This window comes from Nesoenas mayeri, assembly GCF_963082525.1.
Source record: "Nesoenas mayeri genome assembly, chromosome: 2".
Taxonomy (NCBI): domain Eukaryota; kingdom Metazoa; phylum Chordata; class Aves; order Columbiformes; family Columbidae; genus Nesoenas; species Nesoenas mayeri.
This window is the reverse complement of record NC_137543.1, coordinates 119,431,934-119,453,350: the sequence shown is the minus strand read 5'-3', so window position 1 is coordinate 119,453,350 and position 21,417 is coordinate 119,431,934. Positions and strand designations below refer to the sequence as shown.

The 21,417-nt window shown below is 40.2% G+C and overlaps 1 protein-coding gene across 1 annotated transcript; it reads right to left on the bottom strand.

Moving 5' to 3' along the window:
- Positions 1–1,799: 1,799 nt before the first annotated feature.
- On the bottom strand, positions 1,800–20,130 carry ENTPD3 (ectonucleoside triphosphate diphosphohydrolase 3; the record flags this gene model as incomplete). Its single annotated transcript, XM_080340112.1, has 10 exons — positions 20,014–20,130; positions 18,674–18,794; positions 14,629–14,746; positions 10,892–11,042; positions 9,975–10,134; positions 7,647–7,877; positions 6,940–7,212; positions 6,733–6,843; positions 5,011–5,148; positions 1,800–2,033 (listed from the first exon to the last, which is right to left on the bottom strand). The coding sequence occupies exons 1-10, from the start codon at positions 20,022–20,024 to the stop codon at positions 1,800–1,802; spliced, it is 1,548 nt and encodes a 515-aa protein (XP_080196238.1). The 5' UTR covers positions 20,025–20,130.
- Positions 20,131–21,417: the final 1,287 nt, after the last annotated feature.

Sequence of the window (21,417 nt, the reverse complement as noted above, 5' to 3'; positions counted from 1 at the left end):
AGGTTGTGGAGTCTCCTACTCTGGAGACATTCAAAACCCACCTGGACACGTTCCTGTGTAGCCTCATCTAGGTGTTCCTGCTCCAGCAGGGGGATTAGACTAGATGATCTTCCGAGGTCCCTTCCAATCCCTAGCATTCTATGATTGGCAGCAGCTATTAGTTGGGCATTAGGGGAAATACGGAGCTCCATGTAAGTACTGAATCTGGGTGAAAGGACATGGTAGAAAATGAGGAGGAAAGTGAAGCAGAGATGCTCTTTTCTCCTCTTGCAGATCCTGAGTACAACAATCCCTTCTTTCTGCTAGCTCTGAAGCCCTTCAGATGTATTCCCCTTGCAGCTTCACAGATCACCTTACAGCAATACTAAGAGGAATTAACAGAAACTGTAAAAAAGGAAGAGATGGCAGATGATGTGGCAGGAGCGTTTTTCAAAGGCTATTTTAGAAGCCATCTGAAAAAGACAAAAGCTATACAAAAGACAGGCAGGTAAAAGGGGCACTGACCATGAAGAACTCGAGGAGTGGGTAAAATTGGAGTCCTATGATTTAAGGGAAGGACAGGTTTGGTGAAGAATGTCTGGGCTTTCAAGGAAGTCAGCTCTTTGGAGCATGAAGGCACCAGGACTTCCAGGAAAGCTCTGGAGCTAATGCGTTTGACAGAAGCATCTGCTAGGCACATCCCAGCACTGGTGAGGGAACACTGAGGCCAGGACAGCAGAAACTTTGATCAAGGCACTACAGCCATGACTGCAGCTCCAGCAATGTGCTCCCAAACCCACTACAGAAAGGGTGTTCTGCTGACCTGCAGACTGGCTCCTGTTCCTCTTGGCCTTGAATGAAGGGCTGAACATGTTAATGCTTCAGAAGATCCCAGATTTGAGACTATACAGACAGCTGAATTAATATGTACATGACAACTCAGTACTGACTGTGACTGAGATCAACAACGTGAAGAATACAGGTCAGTGTTTCAGTATGAGAACCTACAAAAAGTATTTCTGTGAAAGTTAAGAGAAAAGGACACTGAAAACCCTAGTGGCTCCTGGAGGTAACTTTGAGACATTTAAATTTAGGTTCAGTTACTGCGGTGTGAAAGATTTTTGTCCCACTTTCAAAGTAAATCTCACCTACCACAGCAAAGGCACTCTGATGTCTCCACAGTATCAAAAGATATAGCTCAGTTTTAAGACTGGTTTGAAAGTCCGGAGAGGTGTTGGCAGTTTATTATACATTTATGTGGGGCGGATCGATCTGTTTGGAACGGCAATAAAAACAATTCTATCCCAGCTGTTCCTTTCAGTTCTTGTCATTACCCAGTGCTTGCTCCACTTTCAGAAATTAGATTATTTGGGGCTTTTAGTGTCAGCACTACACACAAGAGCAACTGCCATATTCCCACCTCCCACAATTCCTACTGACATCTTGTTTAATTTTATCTTAAACAACCACCATCGTGATCAAATCCATCACCACTTGAGCTTACCAGTTAGCACAGAGTTAATGAACAAAAAATTAATACATACCTGGCAGGAAAAGGCTATTAATCCCTTATCAATCAAAGTGACATATGTGCGCATGTTTTCTCTGCTGCACACTGGACAAAACAGTTTTACAGAAACAACTGCCAAAATACTTCAAAAGCACTCCAGTTCACTATATCACATATTCCTTTGTGTCTCTTCTTCTCTGATAACACTTCTGGTCCTCAAGTCTTTTTGCTTGTCTTTATTTCACTATTTTTTCAGAAATAAAGTCTGACTTAATAGCACTATAAAATGTTTTGCCTTCAGCAAGTTAATTCATTCTGGAATAAATACATGTTCAACATGACTGATGTTCTTCCGACTACGTGATACCATACACAGGTAAACAAGGAAGAGAAGACAGATCAGTGCTGTAGCTGTGAGGAAGACGAGGAGCCCAGCAAACAAAGAAGGTTTCAGAGGTAACCGGATCAGCTTGCCCTCTGCTGGAATCATGTTCGTGAGGCTTAACATGTAACCAAGTGACCATGCTATACTGCTGTTACCAACCTGAAATAAAGGCAGAAAAGTCCTATTCACATGGATTTTTCAGTCAAAGAAAAGAGGTTCTAAAAGCTCAACTGCTGGTGCTGACAACTGCTCTTTAAATTAGCAACAAGAAAACTTAGGTGGAGTATACACAAAGAAGATACAGAACCATTTTAGATTACCCTTTTTTTTTTCAGTTCCAAGATTACCCTTTTTTTTTTCAGTTCCAGAGGATGCTAAAAAAATTGGCCACTGGGCAAAGAAGTGAGACACAGGTATTGGATGGATGGATACAAGGATGTGTGGCACACATGCAGACAGTTACGGGATTTTCTGTGCAAGAAACACTTAAAAATTTAAAAAAAAAAATTCAGCACTATTGTGCTAATTCCTAGAACTAGCCTGTTATCTTAGCCAAATTATAGGATGCTGTTTAGTTCAAGCATACAAAAAAGCCCACAGAGAGTCCCATCAACACAGACAAAGAGGAGCTGAGGGTAAAGTCACCAAAGCAGGAACTCTATTTTATTTGTTCCATGGTTGGTTTTGTGCCTGCAAATGAACCAGCAGTAGACTCTTCCATTTTAAAAATAAGCATAAGTGGAAAATTACTTAGCAACAGCTGAAACAAAAGGAAAGGGGGTACATTTGTATTTGCTCCACAGTCCTCCTGCTTTGCTGTCTTTTCCAGCTTCTAACTTGAGCAGTTTATCAAATTTCCACTGCCTTTTTCATTTAATCAACATCCTGCCACTTGATAAGCACAGGATCAAAGGAAGAAGACAGTGTCCCTTGTCTTCCTCTCACATCCCCAGGCTCCCATAATGGTTTGCCTATTTATATAATACATATAAATACACATCACTGCCTCCTACAAATCAAACTACAACTGTAAAAGATCTATTGTTAAACAGAGTAAAAAAATAAGGGAGCGGAGCATTTCAAGAGAAATCTATGGAACTTGTTAAACAAGGGCTAGCCTAGAGAGCCAGCTACAAGATATCTATTTGATTTACACTCTAGCATAGGCTTATTTTTCGTAGGGCCTGCACCACTTCCAAATCACTCCAGGTATTTCTAGGGTATACTACAGAGCAGACAAAGCTGAAATTGCATTCTACAACCAACCAGCTCTCCCAAACTTCTTTGGCTTTCCATCTTTATTACAGGTCATCCCACTCTGCTACTACAGAGATGAGTTTGCCTGAATGGTTGTCCATAAGTAGTTTGCTTAAATCGATAAAGCAAGTTTGGGAAACCAAATCTCTTTGGTTGTTTCTGGATGAAGTTGAGGGATGAACTTTAATAAATGATTTAATGTCTTTAATGAACAATTGTAAGCAGTCAGCCACTGGTTGTAGGAGACCGTAAGGGCCTACAATATTTTGTCTTGTTTATAGTTGTGTATATCCTAAGAGAGAGGGAATAAACTCTTATCGTGAGGCTTAGAACTTTTAACAAATCATCTAGTTCTAGATTTTAACCAGATTTTAGCACTAGTTTAAGGTGCTTTTCACTGGTTGTATTCATTACTTAAAAGGAAATGCACTTCTAGCATGGGCCAAAGAAACTACCCTCCACTTTTGGAAGCAACTGTTCTGTTCTCTCTGGGGTAGCTTACCTGATCAATTATATTAGATCCTTTTCATTTTTTTGAGGGGCAGAATTAAGAGAATGTGGTCTTTCTTTTTGAAGTTTCATAATTACCATAATGCAAGAACTGGGTAACAAAATTGTTAATTTCAAATAAGCCTTTTGGGGTTTCATTTTGCTCAGTATTTTTATAGTTTTGGCTAAATACAGAAAAATGCTGCCTTTGGCTGCTCCTGTGTGCTGGGGACAACACAAGATATATGTAAACACCAAGACAAATCCACCCTCACCAGGTCCAGATTGAGACCCCAAAGTAAACTCTATGCTTATTTCCCAGTAGAAGGGCTAAACTCTGCACACCTCTCCACAGCTGCTAATGGTTGTTCACCAGAGGACAAAATAAGGCAAGAATATCCTATTTGATTCCCTAGTGAGCCAGTAATAGAGTTTGACTGTTCAGAAAACATTGCTCATGATTTCTCATTCACAGCTTGCCAGCATACCCTGCATCGATGAATACTGCGTGAAGACCTAGAACATAGTCTTCTGTTGGTTTTGCATGCGATTGAAGCATTTCTAAACTGTAGGGAGATTAAGAGACAGTCTGGGACAATTAGAATAAGGCTCTGTACAGTGGCAGAGAGGAAAGGATGGAGACACAGAGCACTGTGGGGACCACACTTCCCGATGTAACAGCCAAGCTTAGATAGTGGCCATGTCTTCTGATTTGGAAGCAAATATTGCTTAGCAGTAGCTTTAGAATGGAAGTTTGTTTCAAGTGCTCAGCTGTTTAGGAGACAAGTTGAGGTCAGGGAAGAGAGAAGTGCAGCTATGACACAAACTGTTGTAAGCCTTCTCTCTCTGGCAACTGAAAGCCAATACTTCACCAATATGTATTCTTATTCCAGAGAACCAGTTTACAGCACAGATGGATGTGCCAGCTGTGGATGAAAACTGCCCTAGTTGCTTCGTCACCACTCAGTGACAACAAACCAGCTCTGCCAGTTCCTTCAAGGCTGTGCCAGCAGACAAAAAAGCAGGAGTTCTCCTGTCCAGCTCAGCAGTGTCAGCTCAAACTGGCCCTGACGGGTGAGGTGTTTCAGGCAGATCGCTGCCTACAGGAAGCCAATACTTCAACAAACTAGGGCAAGGTTTAAAACACAATTATTTGATCCGTTCTTAAAGCTCTTTAAAATAATCTAGGCAACATCTCCAAGTAATGCTGCAACCCCTGGAACCAGGCTGAAATGGCTACTGAGGCTTGAAAAGTGGCTTTGTCTTACACCAAACACTTGACAATCATTTACAAAGGCTGTTAACAAACATTTTATTTTTGTAGGCTGCTGCATCTTCTGTCCCCTTCTTTGGATTAAAATAACAGTAAGAGGAAATGATGATTACTCACCTCCTTTTGAAAATGTATCTGTGGCCAAGTTTGGGCATCAAAGTTGTAACCATGTACAAGCAAGTAGTAAATGAAATTGGCTGAAAAACAGTAGGATCTAGCATATATTTCTTCAAATTCAGGCAGCATAAACTGGAGCTGAAAGCAAAAGATTTTTTAAAAACACATAAATCATGAAAACCAAATGCTTTTGGTTTTTATAACTAAAGAATATTTTGGATGCTAATTATAATTTATTAGCATTTTTTCAGAAACACCAAGTAAAGCTGTGGACAACTAGATATGGAGATTTAGAAAAAGAAATACCCTGACAGTGATACAGCTTATGTGGTAAAAAAAATGAAAATACACATAAAACTGCACATAAGAGATTGAGGATGTTATGGTTGCTAAATTTGCCATGTCATCTTTACAGCATAGTTAAAACTGTGGTAGTAAACCACAGCCTCAAATGTGTTAAATGGGATCACAGACAGAGTCAACTTTGCTTGTGGCAGTCAGCTATCAAGTGACAATGGTACGTTACAATGGGAAATATTAGCAACAAAATGAATGCAAACAGGGACCCAGTTTGATGATCTGAGGTGCCTTCCTGCAAACTTAAAATAGGTCTGTCAATTTATTCCAGGTTCACACTAACAGAGCTGAGATCAGAACAGGGCATAAAGAATATTGCAGGACTGGCAAAACACAGAGTTAAACCTTTATTAAATAAAGATACCTGCAAGTTGCATAGAACATGTTATATCACAAGACTGCTCTTTGGATGTCAATTGTGACCTTCCAAGAAGGCTTAGAAGAAGATTAGGACCTGAGTATCACAGAATACACATACAGACAGATCAATCAAGCTGGAAAATTAAGAACTGCTGAGTGAAAGCTGTTTTGAGAAGATCACAGATTGCCAGTTAGGGACAATTTTCTTTACTAGCCTTTCGTAGCATAAGTAATAGCAAAAAATATGAGACTATACCTTTCCTTCAGATGAACTCTGTGAGGACAGTAATGAAAAAAAAATCCATTTGCCTCCCACAATTAAAGATTCTTCAGACAGCAATGCTAATCTCACTTTATCAACTTCAACTACAGTGCATCAGCTCTGTGCTACTATGCACTCACAGATAATGTAGGATACAACTGATAAGTACTAACTGCTTTAATATATATAGTGATAATGCTAATAATGTGTGACTGAAGTGTGTTGTTAATGAATGTCAGTCTATCAGTTTTGTTTTGAAATTTAAACTGACCTGTTCTATCAGCCTTCTAAAAACTTCCATCAGGGTAATCTCTAATGCCCTGGAACGCATAAATTTACACCCACATACATTCAGTCGCAACATCCCTTACAATCTTTGTGACATCCCAGTGGTACAAAGCTCAAAGATAAGAAGAAAATGCACACATTGCTTGGCCGCATTTCAATATAGGCTGGAAACTCATGTTAGAATCACAGGAAATTAAATTTCCAAAACTAGCCCAAGTTTTAAGCATGTTAGAAAGACTACATGCTTTGAAGCACAGTGAGAAAACAAATGCTGAGGTTGATACAGACCTTCCAAAAAGTTCTGAATACTTGTCCAATCCATATTCTTTTTGTATGTCCCCTTTACAAATGCAAATGAAGGAGGAAAAAAGAGGGGAGGAAAAAAAAGCAAACACCACACGCAGACACAAACACCCCCAAAAAATCCACACCACAATCACAAATAACCCACTTACCTGTGTCCAGCTCTGTGAACAGAAAAACCACATACTTGAATTGAAGTCAGCTAGGGAAAAGTGCCCGGATAAGTTCACAGCATTAATTGTATAGTAGAATCCTGAGAAAGCCTATAGAAAAGGAGTAGATGACAGGCCTGTTACTTTCAGAACTACAGAAATCAAAAGCAAGCAAGCTCAAAAAAAATGTTGTGTTTGCAAACTTACCACAAAATTCCCTTTAACTTTTGGCTGATGGATTCTATTAAATGGACACTCTTCTCTGTCTGTGCAAGCAGTAAAGTTAAACAACAAAGAAACCACCTCCTGGCACAGACCTGGGTCTCCTGTTCCACGGAAGTTCACAAGCTGGTTTGGGTAATAATTTGCTGGTCTCAGAGACTGTGTACAAAGGCTGCTGGAGAAGTACTTCATTGTTAACGAAGTATTATAATTCTGAGGGTAACATGGATTATCCACATTGTAACTGGTGTTTGACTTCTGGGGAGAAAAAAGAGAAAACAACCCCACACAATAAAGGCTACTCAAAAGCAAGAAAGACTGAATTTGACATTAACTATAGGAATCTTTTTAAACCACTTATGCATGTATTTTTGTTCTCTGTCATGGCTGATTGGTACAACATTGCTGATCATTGTAATGTAACTCCTTTCTCACAAAAATAACCGGCAAGATCAGCAAAACATAGAACTAGTTTGGCCTTTTTGTCAAATGGTACAAAACTCTCACCAATTTTTAATGAGTATGAAGATCTTTGTATGAAATCTAAGTGTGCTTGTCCACAACTAAGCACAAAACACCTCTTAGTGGAGTCTCCAATCTCTACCAAAGGGAAGCAAAGACAAGCCTAAGAACCTGCTCAGACAATTACTGAAAACTTGCAAAAGCAACATAGCAAAGGGTCTTAAACAGACCTGGAGCAGCAAAGCTAAAAGCCTTTTCTCAGCTTCATCTCTCCCGTAGCACTGGAAGCTGTGAGTGTAGACATTGTAGTTGTAACCGTACAACTTCACTTGCAATGTGCTATTGAAGTTCTCCTGAGGGTTCTCTGGAATAAATGAAATTTGAGTGGAAGCTCCTCCAAGATCCAGTGCACCCATAGTATCTTTTCTGTAAGGATGGACCCATGTCCTCCAAAGATTTCTCTACATGTAAAAATAAAACAAGGCTAATTAGAAATATCATCTGCTTTTTCTCCCTTCAAGCTTTTCTACTCATTACTTAGCATTTTGACATTTATCCCCCTCTTTGTCCTGCACCCTTTCCAAAAAATCTCAGCTCTGAGGAAAACATGCAAATGTTTTTTACATAAGAGGGATGAACTTTCACAAAGTGAAATTATCTTGAAAGATGGTAAAAGGAATGCAGTGTAGCTTTCAACTCAGAGGGCAGCACCATGATCAAAGCACAGGACTAGCCAGATCAATATCTGTACTAGAATGCAGGGAATTGAAGTCCAGGTACATGTGAGATCTTGAACAAATTTGGGTGGAAACAATATGAAGATTTGCTTGTTTCAAGGCAAGAAGAATTATTAAAGGAATAGAATATTAAGAGATGACACAGAAAAAGCAAGTTAAAATAAAGTGAAAAAGACAGAAAAGTCAAATGAAAGATCCATCAAAGTCAAAAGAACAAGGACCCCATTTCCTTCACTGACACTCCAATCTGATCCATTCAGCTGCCATTCTTCCATATTACCCCAAACATCCTCCAAATTCTGTGACTGATCTATGCAGTCACAGTGCAGAATATAGATTTTTTATGATTATCTATCTCAATATTTACTGTAGTATTATTTACTAAGTGTGATTATATGAATGCATACACAAGAAGGGAAAAGAAACTATGGGCTGGCAAATATATGCACAAGAAAATTCTACGAGAAAGATTCCCATTAACAGCTCCAGCAGAATTGGACTCTTAGCCCGTTGCCACAAGAAGGGTGAAAAATTCTCTCTCCTACTAGTGCTATTCCACACACAGGTCTTCACACAAGTCTCTGTACTAAACTCACTTTACAGCATCTTGCGGTCCCTTCAGTAGTCCTTACTAATCTGCCATATGGAATTTGATATTTAGATTACTAAAATTCATGTAGTAGAAGACTGACACCACACTGAAGTTCATGACATCATTTTTGTGGCATGAAATGCACACAGTGAGAAAAACTCTTCCAGAACATGTAATCCAAATGCTGTTTTTTCTTAACATTGTGACAGCCAACAACACATTCACCATGAGCTATCACTCACATCACCAACAGCTAATTTCTACTTATTAATTGCCATGACTTAACAGGAACCATTCAACCAGGACAGCTAACAATACTCAGGGAGTTGGCTGAAATTTCTTCCAACCTAGTGAGACTATCTGGAAGAAGAGCAATTAATGTCAAGGGCAGCACAGAGCTGCCATGATTGCAAATGAGCAGTTGATGATCATCTTGCTACAGCTTTTACCGGCAATTAGATTGTACTGGGTATCTACATATAAAAAGATATCTTCCAACACATTTGATTCCCTCTTTGCTATGAGGCTCCTGTCCAACACAGAATATTCTGAGTTCAAGGATAGCATAAGTATCTTTATTTTGGTATCACTTTGTCTGCACAAGACATGACAGTTGTACCACAGCCCACTGCTCATAGCCTGCAGCTTTTCAGCAGTATTGGAATGAACTGTATGTGAGTGATTTCTGGCTCAGCTGAGGCATATTTGGCTGCATCAACTTAACCACTTTCACTGCTTCAGACAGTCTTGTCTGCTTAAGACAAGTGAGCCAACACTGCCAAACAATTTGGAGACCCCTAAGCTGAGCAGATCCTTCACCAGTAGAGCTGCAGAGACAGCAACCACCTGAGCAAGTCACAGAAAAGCAGAAGAAAACATGTTTAATTGGCACTACTGTCGAGATAATCAACACCTGTCACACTTAACATACCAAACCACTTAAGAGTAATGCAACTTCTGTTTCTAGGTAAGGCATCCAATGTCATGTAGGGAAGAGCCCTGTTTTATGGGTCAACAATTTTACCTTTGCCATACCACATTCCTCTAAGATGTTACTCTTTGATTTGCGTTTGCTTTGTTCTATTACTGCCACAAAAAGACCCTGTTCTATATTTCAGTGCAAAATGGAAGTTACAGCTACAACATTTTAACAGACATGTCCCCTCAAACTTCTCATTTGTAAGAAAGAAAAAGTGAAAAGAAAAGCATGCAGTTTTTTTTCCACACACCTCTAAGAAATTGCCCATTAAATAGTTGGCTGTTATCCATCCATACACCCCTTCCTCTGGCCCAGTTATGATTTGTGCACCCCTAAATTCAAAAGGTTGTTCTCTGAAGTAGTTTTGAATGCTTGCAAAGACTTCATTGGCTGCCGTTTCATTTTGCAACCTAAGCAATTCACAAAACATGAGACACTGAGCATCTGGAATAGCAATTTCATGTTTATTGTTCACTGACTAGCAATTCAAGAAAATTGAAACATTCCTACAATCACCTAACAAACAATAGATTTTATTTTCCTAAAGTGGGAGTTTATGTTAGAGAACAGCCAAGTATCCAGCATTGTTTCAGCAAGCAACTCCCCCACTATGTACAAACTTCGATCTTTATCATACAAGTTCATAGGTGCTTTGTTTCTTTATATATACTTTTCTTCTTAGTGAACTGAGTGCTTATATGACAGCTGCTGGCTGAAACAGTCCTGGAGCCTTTCCTCCCACTCTATTTAGCCACCAAACAAAAATCCACTTTGTGCCAGGGCCAAAGCCACAGACAGACCCCAAAAGCCACATTACACCACATTCACACTCAGAAAACTGCAGCGTCTAGCTTTAATCTGCCTTTGCTGCCCACAGATATGCACAAACGTTATCTGTTTAACACTGAATTTTAAGACAGATATGGAGGAGAAAATTAAACTCTTGCCTTCTCCAGAGTAAAACAAGCATTTCTTTTCAATATGGCATAACAGGATTTTTATACAGCCCCACTTTCCCTATCAAAAAAAGTTAATTAAATTAAATTGGCTGGGCTCCATTTCCTTTTGAGATGAAGTTTCCAAATGTGTCCAGTACATTTTTCACATTCTGTTTGCACAGACTGCTATGCTAGTGTGCATACAGAGGAGTTCAAGTTTCTGCCATACCTCAGTAGTCTCATGCCAGCTGTAGCCCCCAGATAAACAGAAGTGTTTTTATGCAAATGAACCGGTATTCTCTCCTTGACTTTATTCAGACAGTCATCAATGGGTTTGGCAAGAGCTCCAGGGTTGCTGTCATAGCTGGATATACCGGGGCCTACAAGAGAACAAGTAGATTGATTTCATTCTGCTTTGCCAACTACAAATTAGCCCAATTAGCAAAGAGGTATTAAGACAAAGAGACTTCCCCCTTCTCTCGTGTAACTGCAGACAAGGATAGGATGGTTGAAAACTATGAGTGCTTAGGCAATAAACAATGTCTCAGCTGTGCAAGATAGAGAAGATGCAAACTACTCACCTGTATTTCTGTGTGTATACACATAAACCTACAGTACCCTACCTAGATAGACGGTATAACCATATAACCATATAACTACACAATGACAGCAGTGCCAATCCATGAGAAAAAAAAAAAAAAAAAAAGAGGTTTATTCATGGCAGCTGCTGTAGAAAATAAAATGTCTACTGGATGTAAAAATTCTCTGATCTGCTAAAGTATAGAAAATTCCCCTTTCCACAACCTAAGACTAAGATTTCCTAATCTGTTTTGCCACAACTGTTGTGGACACCATGGCACGTCCACAGCTCACTACTCTCAACTGAAAATAAAATAAAGAAGCTTCTACAATGAATTGCTTGTGAAATTTCAAGATGCACACAAATGGCTCTTGAAGTCACAGAGGTCCATGTCTAGACTGGTGCGTGAACTACTAAGTATTTCACAGCTTTGCAAATTTTCAAAGCCTTCAAACAACAGGAACGAGAGCTACACCATGCTGCATAAGGCATAACTGTTTGAACAATTAACATCAAAGTCTTTCCTTCCTTGCTCAACACTCCAAGGACCAGCAGGACCTCAACATGTTCAGGCTCAACTTGGGTGTGAATAAAAACATTCCTTACTAGAATTCTCTAGCTGAGGAAGTTGCACAGGGAGAAATCCAGGCTTTCCCACTAAGCCACTGCCCCAGAGAGAACAACTCTGCCAGAACTCCATCTAGTTCTCCTATAACAGCCATCTCTCTCACAACCTGATCCCAAACTAGGCAAAAGGTGGCTCTTACAGAGTTAAAACGAGGAACTGTTTGTTCAGCCACATTGCATTGATAAAACCAGAAGAAACAACGTGTAAGACTGCAGACTCCACCGCTCCTTCCACAGTATGAACTTAAACACTACCATGTCACCATTAGATGTTCACAGCCCTGGTTTGGAATAAGACTTTCTAAAAGACTTCAGTCTAGCACATGCTGCCCTGAAGTTGGAAGAAAAGCTGTCACCAGAGGAAAACAAAGCAGCATCTGTTGGTTTACATCCTTAGCAGCTGCTGTTGCCTCACACTTCCTTGGTGGCAACAACCTCCATCTCCCAGTGTTCAGACACAGGAGGTCACAAGGCAGTGACCATTTTGTTTTGGACAACTGCCTCCTTTGCGAATGGTTAGAGCCTGACCAGGACAGATTAACTGCACTGTATATAAAGGGTTTTGACTTGGGGCTGGCTCCTGCACACAGGGACAGAAGTACTTAGTAAAGGCCAAAATGAAATCATACAACCACCACGGAACTTAGAGTAGTTGATCGTTTGACTTTCAGTTTCCATAGGTATGTGAAAGTCTGCATCTCAGTATGCCCAGAACAATCCCCCAACTTAAGTGCTTCAGGCTATGGTTACACCTCACAAATAAACACTGAAAGAAACGTTCACCACTGCCCCCCACAGCTTAGTTGGGGACCTCTCCCATGAGCCCTCTGTCACCTCCAGTGCAGAGTCACCCAAGACTGGAGCAGTGAACCCTGGTGACTTTGTACCCTGGAGGATGAGGAGTACTTTGGTTGATGATGGTTAAGGCCTCTCTGGACCCGAACAGTTCACAGCAATTTGGACTCCTCTGTTTTGCAATTTTTTGTTCTTCTTGGAAGCAAAACAAAACCTAAACTCATTAAAACAAATTCACAGAGAACTCCTCTGTCATTTTTAGAGGAGAAGAATAATGTGGTTTCTCTGTGCATTTTTCTCACACCAGAATTTCTAAAGGCAACATTCCTAACAAGTCAAGACAGGAGACAGTAGATTATACCCTCCTTGGCAGGCTGGCCACCAGACCTGCAGCCTGTAAGGACACACCATCAGACACACCACAGTCCATTACTTCTGTGCATGTTACACTTGCGTTCCTTTCCTTGTTCTAAAATTGCTAAGAATGTCCACACATATATTTAACACTGAAGACAGAGATGTTGGTGCTGTTAAGAAACCATTGCCTTCTAGTCATCTCCTAGTAACTCATGGACTTCTACAGCTACATCTCCAGCATCTATTTCCAGCCACAAAGAGAGGCAGAATTTTGCATGATCATGACTGAGAGAGAATGGAAAAACTTCTCCTTGAATGCCAGTTGTTATCAGAGATCAACAAAAGCTGCACTGAGACTTCCTGAGTTGCCCCACCCGTTCCTCTTACCTAACTTGCAAACCCAAACCAGTACACTAAACAAAGCAGAACTGCTGAAGTAAGTATCTCAGAGGGTAATCTAAAGCTCATTTAACTCAGAAAAGCAGAATTTAGAAAGTCTGGCTTCCTGCAGAAATCCCTTATGGACTAGCCACTGTTTAATAATGTGGATTTCTCTCTCTGGCCTGGCCACCTGTCTTCATAAAATGTGTGAAATTTTGGTATCTTTGAAAGCTTAGTCAAATGTCACTAAAGTTGCCTAAGAGATTCAAAAGCTTTTATGAAGGAATCCATGACAAGCTATTAGAGAACATACTTAACCATATTGGAGTGTGAACAAAAGCCAGTCCAGTCTAGCAGCCTCCCTCTGAGAGAAAATCCATGCAAAACCTCAGACAAAAGACAAGGCAGGTAGCCAGTGGTGGTTGTCATGGGACACATTCTAGCAGTGCACAGCTACAGGTTTTCCTGAGCCAAAGGTCAGACCTGCATATTTGATATAACTATGCCATCTTGTCAGAAACAGTTCTGCAATTTAGCTATTTTACTTGATAATTTTATTAGACGCTTCCTAGTTCTGTAATATGGAGAAGCTCTTCCTGGTCACCTTCTACATGCCTTTCATCATTTGCCCTTGGTTGACCCTTTCCAAGTAACTGGAGAACAGTTACAGATGAACCGTATAAGCCTTGTTTCTCTAGGAAACCTGATTGAAACAGTAGAGAATTTTTTAAAGCATCACTAAGATTTCTGGAAAATAAAACTAATTTGTCAGACTCCTATAGCACAGCTGACACCCATTTTTGCTTCAATCAAAATTAATGGCTAACATCTGACAAGGGCTAGATCCTCGTTCTTCTCAAAGACTTTTTATACTAAGCTATTTAAAAATATATTTTATAGTTCCCTTTTAAAAGAAATTATTTCAGGGCAAAAGGACTAAACATTTACAGGGACTGATAGTTTTTACATCAAACTCTGTCTGCACCAATCACGAACTAAAATGGAGTAAACCAAGTTTAGCTACAATTTCCTCTCTCCATCGCAGATTAGAGCACCCTGCTGTATCAGTAGCAGAAGGACTCACACTGACAGATATAGACATAGTCTTTACAGTTCTTGCTCCCCAGCACTTAAAAGGGAACACAGCAGAAAATAAACAGTATAGGCTTCCAGACAACCTCTTCTTGGAGGCTAGAAAGAAATAAGGAACTTCCATTTGATCTCACCTTTCACATTGCACTTGAAAGTCTGGCTCACTACTCCCGTGTCATTTTCTTTTTCTGCTGGCCATTCATAGACATAGACTGTAGTCCGAGAGGATCCAGCATCAAGGACTATTCCGTACTGGGGAGAAAAAAATAATACATTAGATCAAGAAACGAACAGTGACAGCTTTAAGGCCCATATGCAGCTGTACTTCTTTGCACCATCAAACACTTCAGAAAATATATGCACAGTATATTTACAAGAGAGATTAATTATAGTGTTAGGCACTTAGGCATGAATCCAACAGCCAAACACAGAATGAATCTGGTTGCAAAACGAAGAACATACTATGTATCTTCAATAATTAATTCAGTGAGGGTGGAGAATGCTCATCTCCTTTCAGCATCAGGTTCGAAATCCATGCTGACATGTAGATAACACTATGTTAGGACTTGATTTTGCAGCAAGTTCGTTTCCCATTATCCCCACTACACTTTCTAGACACTGAAGGGCTTGATAGCTAAGCACAGGCTTTAGATTCAAGGATGCACAAGGGATCCATAAAGCCACAAGCAAACAGGCAAAGTACATAATAGTCCACAGTGAGAATGATGTAACAAGTCTGGTTCTTTTCTAATTGCCCCTTAAATCTCTCCCTTTGAGTGGTTTAGCCAGTCCACCTGAGAGTTTGCCACTGTAAACAGGCTGTGTGGGCATGTGAGACAAAAAAGAGGAAAAGAGAATCACTATTACCCAATGTTTATTTATTAAATAAATGAGAAATATTTAAGTGACTTGCCCTAGGTCACTTGGACTTTCTGTGGGATTAAAGCACAGGTTTCTCCATCCCATTCCACTGCTCACCAGACCAGTCTTTCCCCCTTTCCCACCTTTTATGGCAGCAGAAAACTGTAGCAACTGAGAAGGTAAATTACATGAAGGGAAGAAAACTGTAATATTGCTTATCCTCTTTGTGATCCATGGAAGTACGTTTTGCTGCTCCCCACTTCCAAAGTCATCTAATTGGTAGGAATCGCACAGTGTAGGGTTCATTTCTCTGTTAACTTTTTTCTTTTAAAACAGACAGATGCGCAGGAGCCTGACAATACTGAAAAATGAGAACCTCCATCTGGCTGCAAAGCAGTAAGAGCCCCTGCAGCAGGCTGATAAATTTAATCCCCCTGACTCCCTGGGGGGCCTCAACTCTGACCGAAAGATCACTGCTGCAGATGGCAAAACCATCCAGCTCCACACCTCATTAGTTCACTGCTTCCACTGTAATCCTACAAACTCCCGGCCCCCAAAGAACTACCAGCAATACCAGTCTAGTCTGTTTCCTAAAAGACTGTTAGATAATTAAAATTTCATTTATAGTTATATTTATCCAGATTATATTTACTGTGATCAACTAGAAAGTGAAAGGCTCCACATATACCATCAAACCACTACGCCATCAGGTTCCATTCAACTCAGTACTTTAGCAAAGACACTCAGGAGTGGGACAGACCTTGAGTGACATCCAGGCTGATCAATGAGAATATTCCACAACATTAGCATCATGCTTCACATTTAATGGGAGTTGGGTTTTTTGGCTTGGGGAGACCTGTTCCAAATGGAACTCAACCAGAACGGAGCTGAACTGGGAGTTCCTTTAGTTTTGCCTTTTGCTGTTCTGCTGGTTTGCAGTTGGCCTCTGGGCCTTTCTGCCCTTTTCACTCTCGCTCCCCCAGATCGGCTGTTCGAGACCGGGGTGCTCTCTTCCCAGGACTGGCTGCTCAGCATGAATGCAGTTCGTGAAGAATTGCATTGAGTATCACTGATTTTACTTTTTATTTTATATATATATTATTAGTAGTAGTATATTAGTATTGTTTTGTTATTTTATTAAACTAGTTATATCTCAATCCATTAATTTCTCCCTTCCCTTTCAATTCACTCCCCTACTTGGGCATGGGGGATTGAGCAAGCAATTTTGATTGCTAGCTGGGGTTAAATTGCGACACACGATAGAGAGAGGGTTTTTTCTCTTTAGGGTTCACAAAACATCAGTAGACAATTTTTTTTTACTGGTACAAAGCCTCATTACATTCAGAGCTAGCTTTGTTTCCAGTTCTGTACTTCTTCACAAACTATGTCACTAAGGATGTTTGCACCTTCTTTCTTCATCGCTCCTCTGACTTCATGGTGCATTCCAATGAGTCAGGAGCTCTTTCAGTGCCTCTGCCTCGTGCACGTGGGCAGGTCCTTCCTTCACAAATTACTGGCTGAATCTTCAGATAAACCAACCACCAACCAATAAAAATACTTAATTTTGCAACAACACTTCAAAACATCAATGGTGTAGCAGGTAATTTATCTCTTGTGCCACAAAAGAATGAACCTGGATGCTGTCAATATGCTATTATACCACAGATAACACAAACTCTAGTTATCATTCAGTAGCTGTTTTGGTTTCACAGAGAAGAACCAGAAGAAGAAGAACAAGACCATTTACAAAGATTAAGCCTGCTTTAATCATGTTATTGCCATATTTAATTTTAATCAACTGCTAACTTCAGGACACTGCCATTTCCAGACTATATCATATCAGTTAAGTACTGGAGGGTTTCACACTGGCATACCAAGGTGCTCCCTCTGCTCCTTTTGCCTAATGTCAATAATTTACTGAGGACTACTCAGCATCTCAGGAATCAAACACATGTTTCTCCATATTAACTGGGATTTTCTGCGTTGGCAGGCTTACAGTCCAAAAAGAAATCCAAAGCCAAAACACTTATTGTAGCACAGGAACCACCAGTCTTCCTGCAGAACCAGCCATGAAGATCCTCTGATTCAGGAAGCAGATCTCCCCACCTAAACCAGCTCCAGATGGTCAAGGTGGGTCTGATGTTTGCTCAAAAAGCAAAGTAGACAATGTTGTCATTCTGAATGTGAAACTGAATTAATGAAAAGTACAAGTGATGTGTAGGCTGTCTTTCAGACAGTGGCTTCAGCCTAAAGGTCAGTCCAGTCTTGCCTTGCATGAAAACTGTCAGGATGTAAGGCTGCTGCCAGCAAAGATTTTGGGCACAACAGGGTGTAAACCTGAGGCACTATGTCTCCATGCAAGATCCCAGCACACACACCCTGCCACACCACACAAACACATAAAACTGGTATCACAATACAGTTTTATCCCATTTTCTGACTCATACACCAACAAATGATTCAGACAAAGCCAAAGGTGTTCATAGTCCTGTGAAGTGTAATGAGAAATTACCTATTGCTATCAGTGTGTAAACTATCCAGTTAAATACACAGGCAGAGGGAAAGTTAGAAAGAACTTCAAAGAAAGATCTGACAAGCTTTATGCTTGTAGCTATTGTGGAAAAAAGAAAGAACAGAGAACTCAAAATGCCAGACTGCACAGCTACTCTAAAAGGCTAATTTCTACAGCTTTGTCCTCAGCTGTGTACATCTGTCATTGAAGGATCCGCACACATACTCCAGAAGCATGAAGCAAAGTCTGAATTCCGGAATATTTCAGTTTGTCTTTTCCAGTTGTTCTGCACCTCCTCATGGAGCTACTTTGCTTCTGTTAATGCTCAGCAAGTCCCAACATGTGGTGAATCATAAAGTGCACACTTAGAACCCAAATGCTTTTGATACACAGGAGCAGTTTGCAAAGATTTCAGCATTAACTTCCTAGCTGTAATAGAATTTAAAATCCAGGTATTTCTCATTTCAAAATTATTTTAAAATTACTTCCAATCTCTGGCAAAAGTAAAAAAAAAAAACAAAACAAAAGCAAAACAGTGGCATTTTCTCCTCATCTGGCCTTTCAGACATTGTGTGATAGACATCACAAACAGGTAATCAAGGAATGCTTTTCCTGCTTTGCCACTGACTTTGTGATCTTGACTAATTCTCTTTTTATCTCAGCTTCAGTTTTCCCTTGACAAAGGTGTGATTAATTTATGACTGTACACTCCTTTGAATCACCCCATAAAAATTAGTTTAGAAAGGAACATTATTAAATATCCGTTCAAAATATCGTTCTCCTTTCTTACGTATTTCAAGACTTACCTTAAGCCCTGGGGAGAGGATCTGTTGCTGGTTTATCTGAATCACTGCAATAGCAATGACAAGAACTATGCTTAGAAGAAGGAACGCTTGGGCAATGACACTTGGGGCTCTGGTGAGCATCCTGAAACAACAAAAAGGGAAACACTTAAGGAATGTGAAAGGATTCAGTGACTCTGTCTTAAGGCCTGAAGCCCTAAATCCGTTGAAACTCCTCATAAGAACTCATTTCATTGACTAGATTACACTACATGAAAATTCTGTGTTCTCAAGCACTACCTGGTGTTTTGCTACCATTAACTTTTTATTGTCTAGAAGGGGCGTGTCTACATTGTCATGCTAATAAATGCCCCATTTCACCCTCAGGTGCTAGTCTGCTCATTTCCCACGGTGCCTACATGTAGATGCACGGGCGCCGTCTCTCATTGACTCGAGAAATGAGAGCAATGGGCAGGCTGAGGCTAGTCCACATTCAACTACCCCATGTACGCCTAGAACACAGACACAAACACAGCCATGTAGACACAGTGACGGGGGCTGCTCAGTACAGTTGGGTGCTTCTGCCAGAGATGCAAGGTCAGTGTCTAAAATAGATGCAGGCTGCTCCAGCAAGAAACAAAGGAGGTTTTAAGAACATTAAAGCAAGCACCTTCTAAGTGCTGATGTGTTCAGGACGTATGTTTGTGTGCATGTGTGTGCATGCTAATGCAGAGCCTATTATTATCCCTCTGCACTCTACATAAAATATAAAATCCACAGTTTAACTCACAGATCTTGTGATTAGAAGTTACTAAATCTAACATGTAGTTATGTTAGACAAACCCAAAGGAGACATGAAACATGCATACTGACAATAAGGCTGTTTATATGTTCATATCCTCTAGAAAGGTTTTCTAGAGTCCAAATGCTGTTTAGGTTTCCTGTAAATTCTCTTCATCCTCTATCTTTGCATGTCCCTGGCCAGACAGCTCTTCACTCCAAAAGGCCCGTAAATACCTCAGAGTACTTACAATCCTCCTATCAAAAATTCTTGTGTTCCACAGGGGTTGAGGAGGAAAGAAGTGGCTGGTGGGAGATGGCAAGCCTAGAGGTGTCAGCAGAACACAAAAAGAACTTCCCTGCCTTTCTTATTTTCAAAACCCAGTTATTTTGGCATAGAAATACCAAGTTAGCCTTGCATGATCTATCCTGACTCCCATCTCCTAATTCTTCCACACTGATGGTGGCTGTTCAGGACTGCCCTGCTGTTTCAGTAATCACCAGTGCCAATCCATGCTGAGAACAGGAGCTAAAAGGTGGTCTATAGTCCATGGCCACAGCAGACTGGCTCAGCCCCATTATACCTGCAACACATGGTCTTCTCCTCAGCTCCAACCAGAGCCAGTGAGCTGAAGGACAAGGCAGCAGAAATGCTTCTTCACACAGTTTCCACTTTCTAAACCCTACAGATTCTTCAGCCTGTGTACCCATGAACCAACAATCACATTCAAAAGAGGCACAAGTTATGTGGGTTTTTTCTGGGACTAGCTTCACTCTGAGCTTTGCCCACTGCTGCTGCTTTCTGTCTTTGTCTTCTGATTTATGTTGTGAAATCTAACTCAGACTGGCTGTTGGAAACTCTTTGTTTCAGCCTGACACATCTCACTTCCAGAATATCACTTTTCACACTTATTCACCCCCTTTTCTAAATCCATATGGGCTCCTTGTTTACTGCCAGTTTTCTCTTCCAATCTTTTATTTTCTTGGCTTGGTAATAGCTTTATTATCTTAATCATCAGCCAGTTTTAAGAGAAAATTACCAGCTACGTTGATAATTTATTTACTGCTGTCTATTGCTTTACTATCCTGAGGCATTCAAACATCATGTATGCAATGCATAAATGACAAAATGAAATATTATTTTTACTATTAGAAAATATGTTAACACCCAGGATGAATTCTCACTGTAACCTGCAGATGATGTCAGGGCATACTAATTACAAGCACTTATACAGATCAATTCATTTTTGGAGAGAGACAGCAGATTTCAACAATACATTTATGAATAACCATCTGAGTAAAATATTTATCTTCAGAGGGAGAAAAAAATATTTTTCTTCAGCTTTCAGCTGTACATTGAGTTACCTATAATTGTAAAGGAAGCTGAAAGAGAACTATCTGCTCACAACCTAATATATACCAGTCACTCCTGGACCAAAGCACTGATGTTCAGTGCCAGAAAAAATAAGTAACTACCAAAGAAAAGAACACTCAGGGAAAATGACTCTTTGAGATACTGAAGTATTATTAAATAGCAAAGCAATAACCACTATTAACACTTAAGAGAACACCCATGATGACTGCCCAAATATTTTCCGCAGCATCCATTTGTAAAGGAGAAATTGAACTCTTGGTTTGCTGGATTTCTCCTGTGCTTCTGGGCTACTGGGACTTGTCTTCATCAGAGAATTTTTCTTTTCAAAAATCTTTTTTAATGGGTAGCATATTAGGTAAGGCGGCATCTCTTAAGACGTTCCTCATGCTATCTTGTCCCATTGGCAATCAGGACATTTTGTATCACAGAATGATCTGTAAATCCTGATTTAAGCAACAGCCTCTGTGTCAGAAGGTCACCTTACACTCCACGCCTGCTTGAAGTCATCACGCAGTTGACATCTTCACTATCTGATCTGTGCAAGATGCTGCAAGATTCCACATAAATCAGTTATACTCATCTAAGCCTTGCACACATGCCAGGCAATAGAATT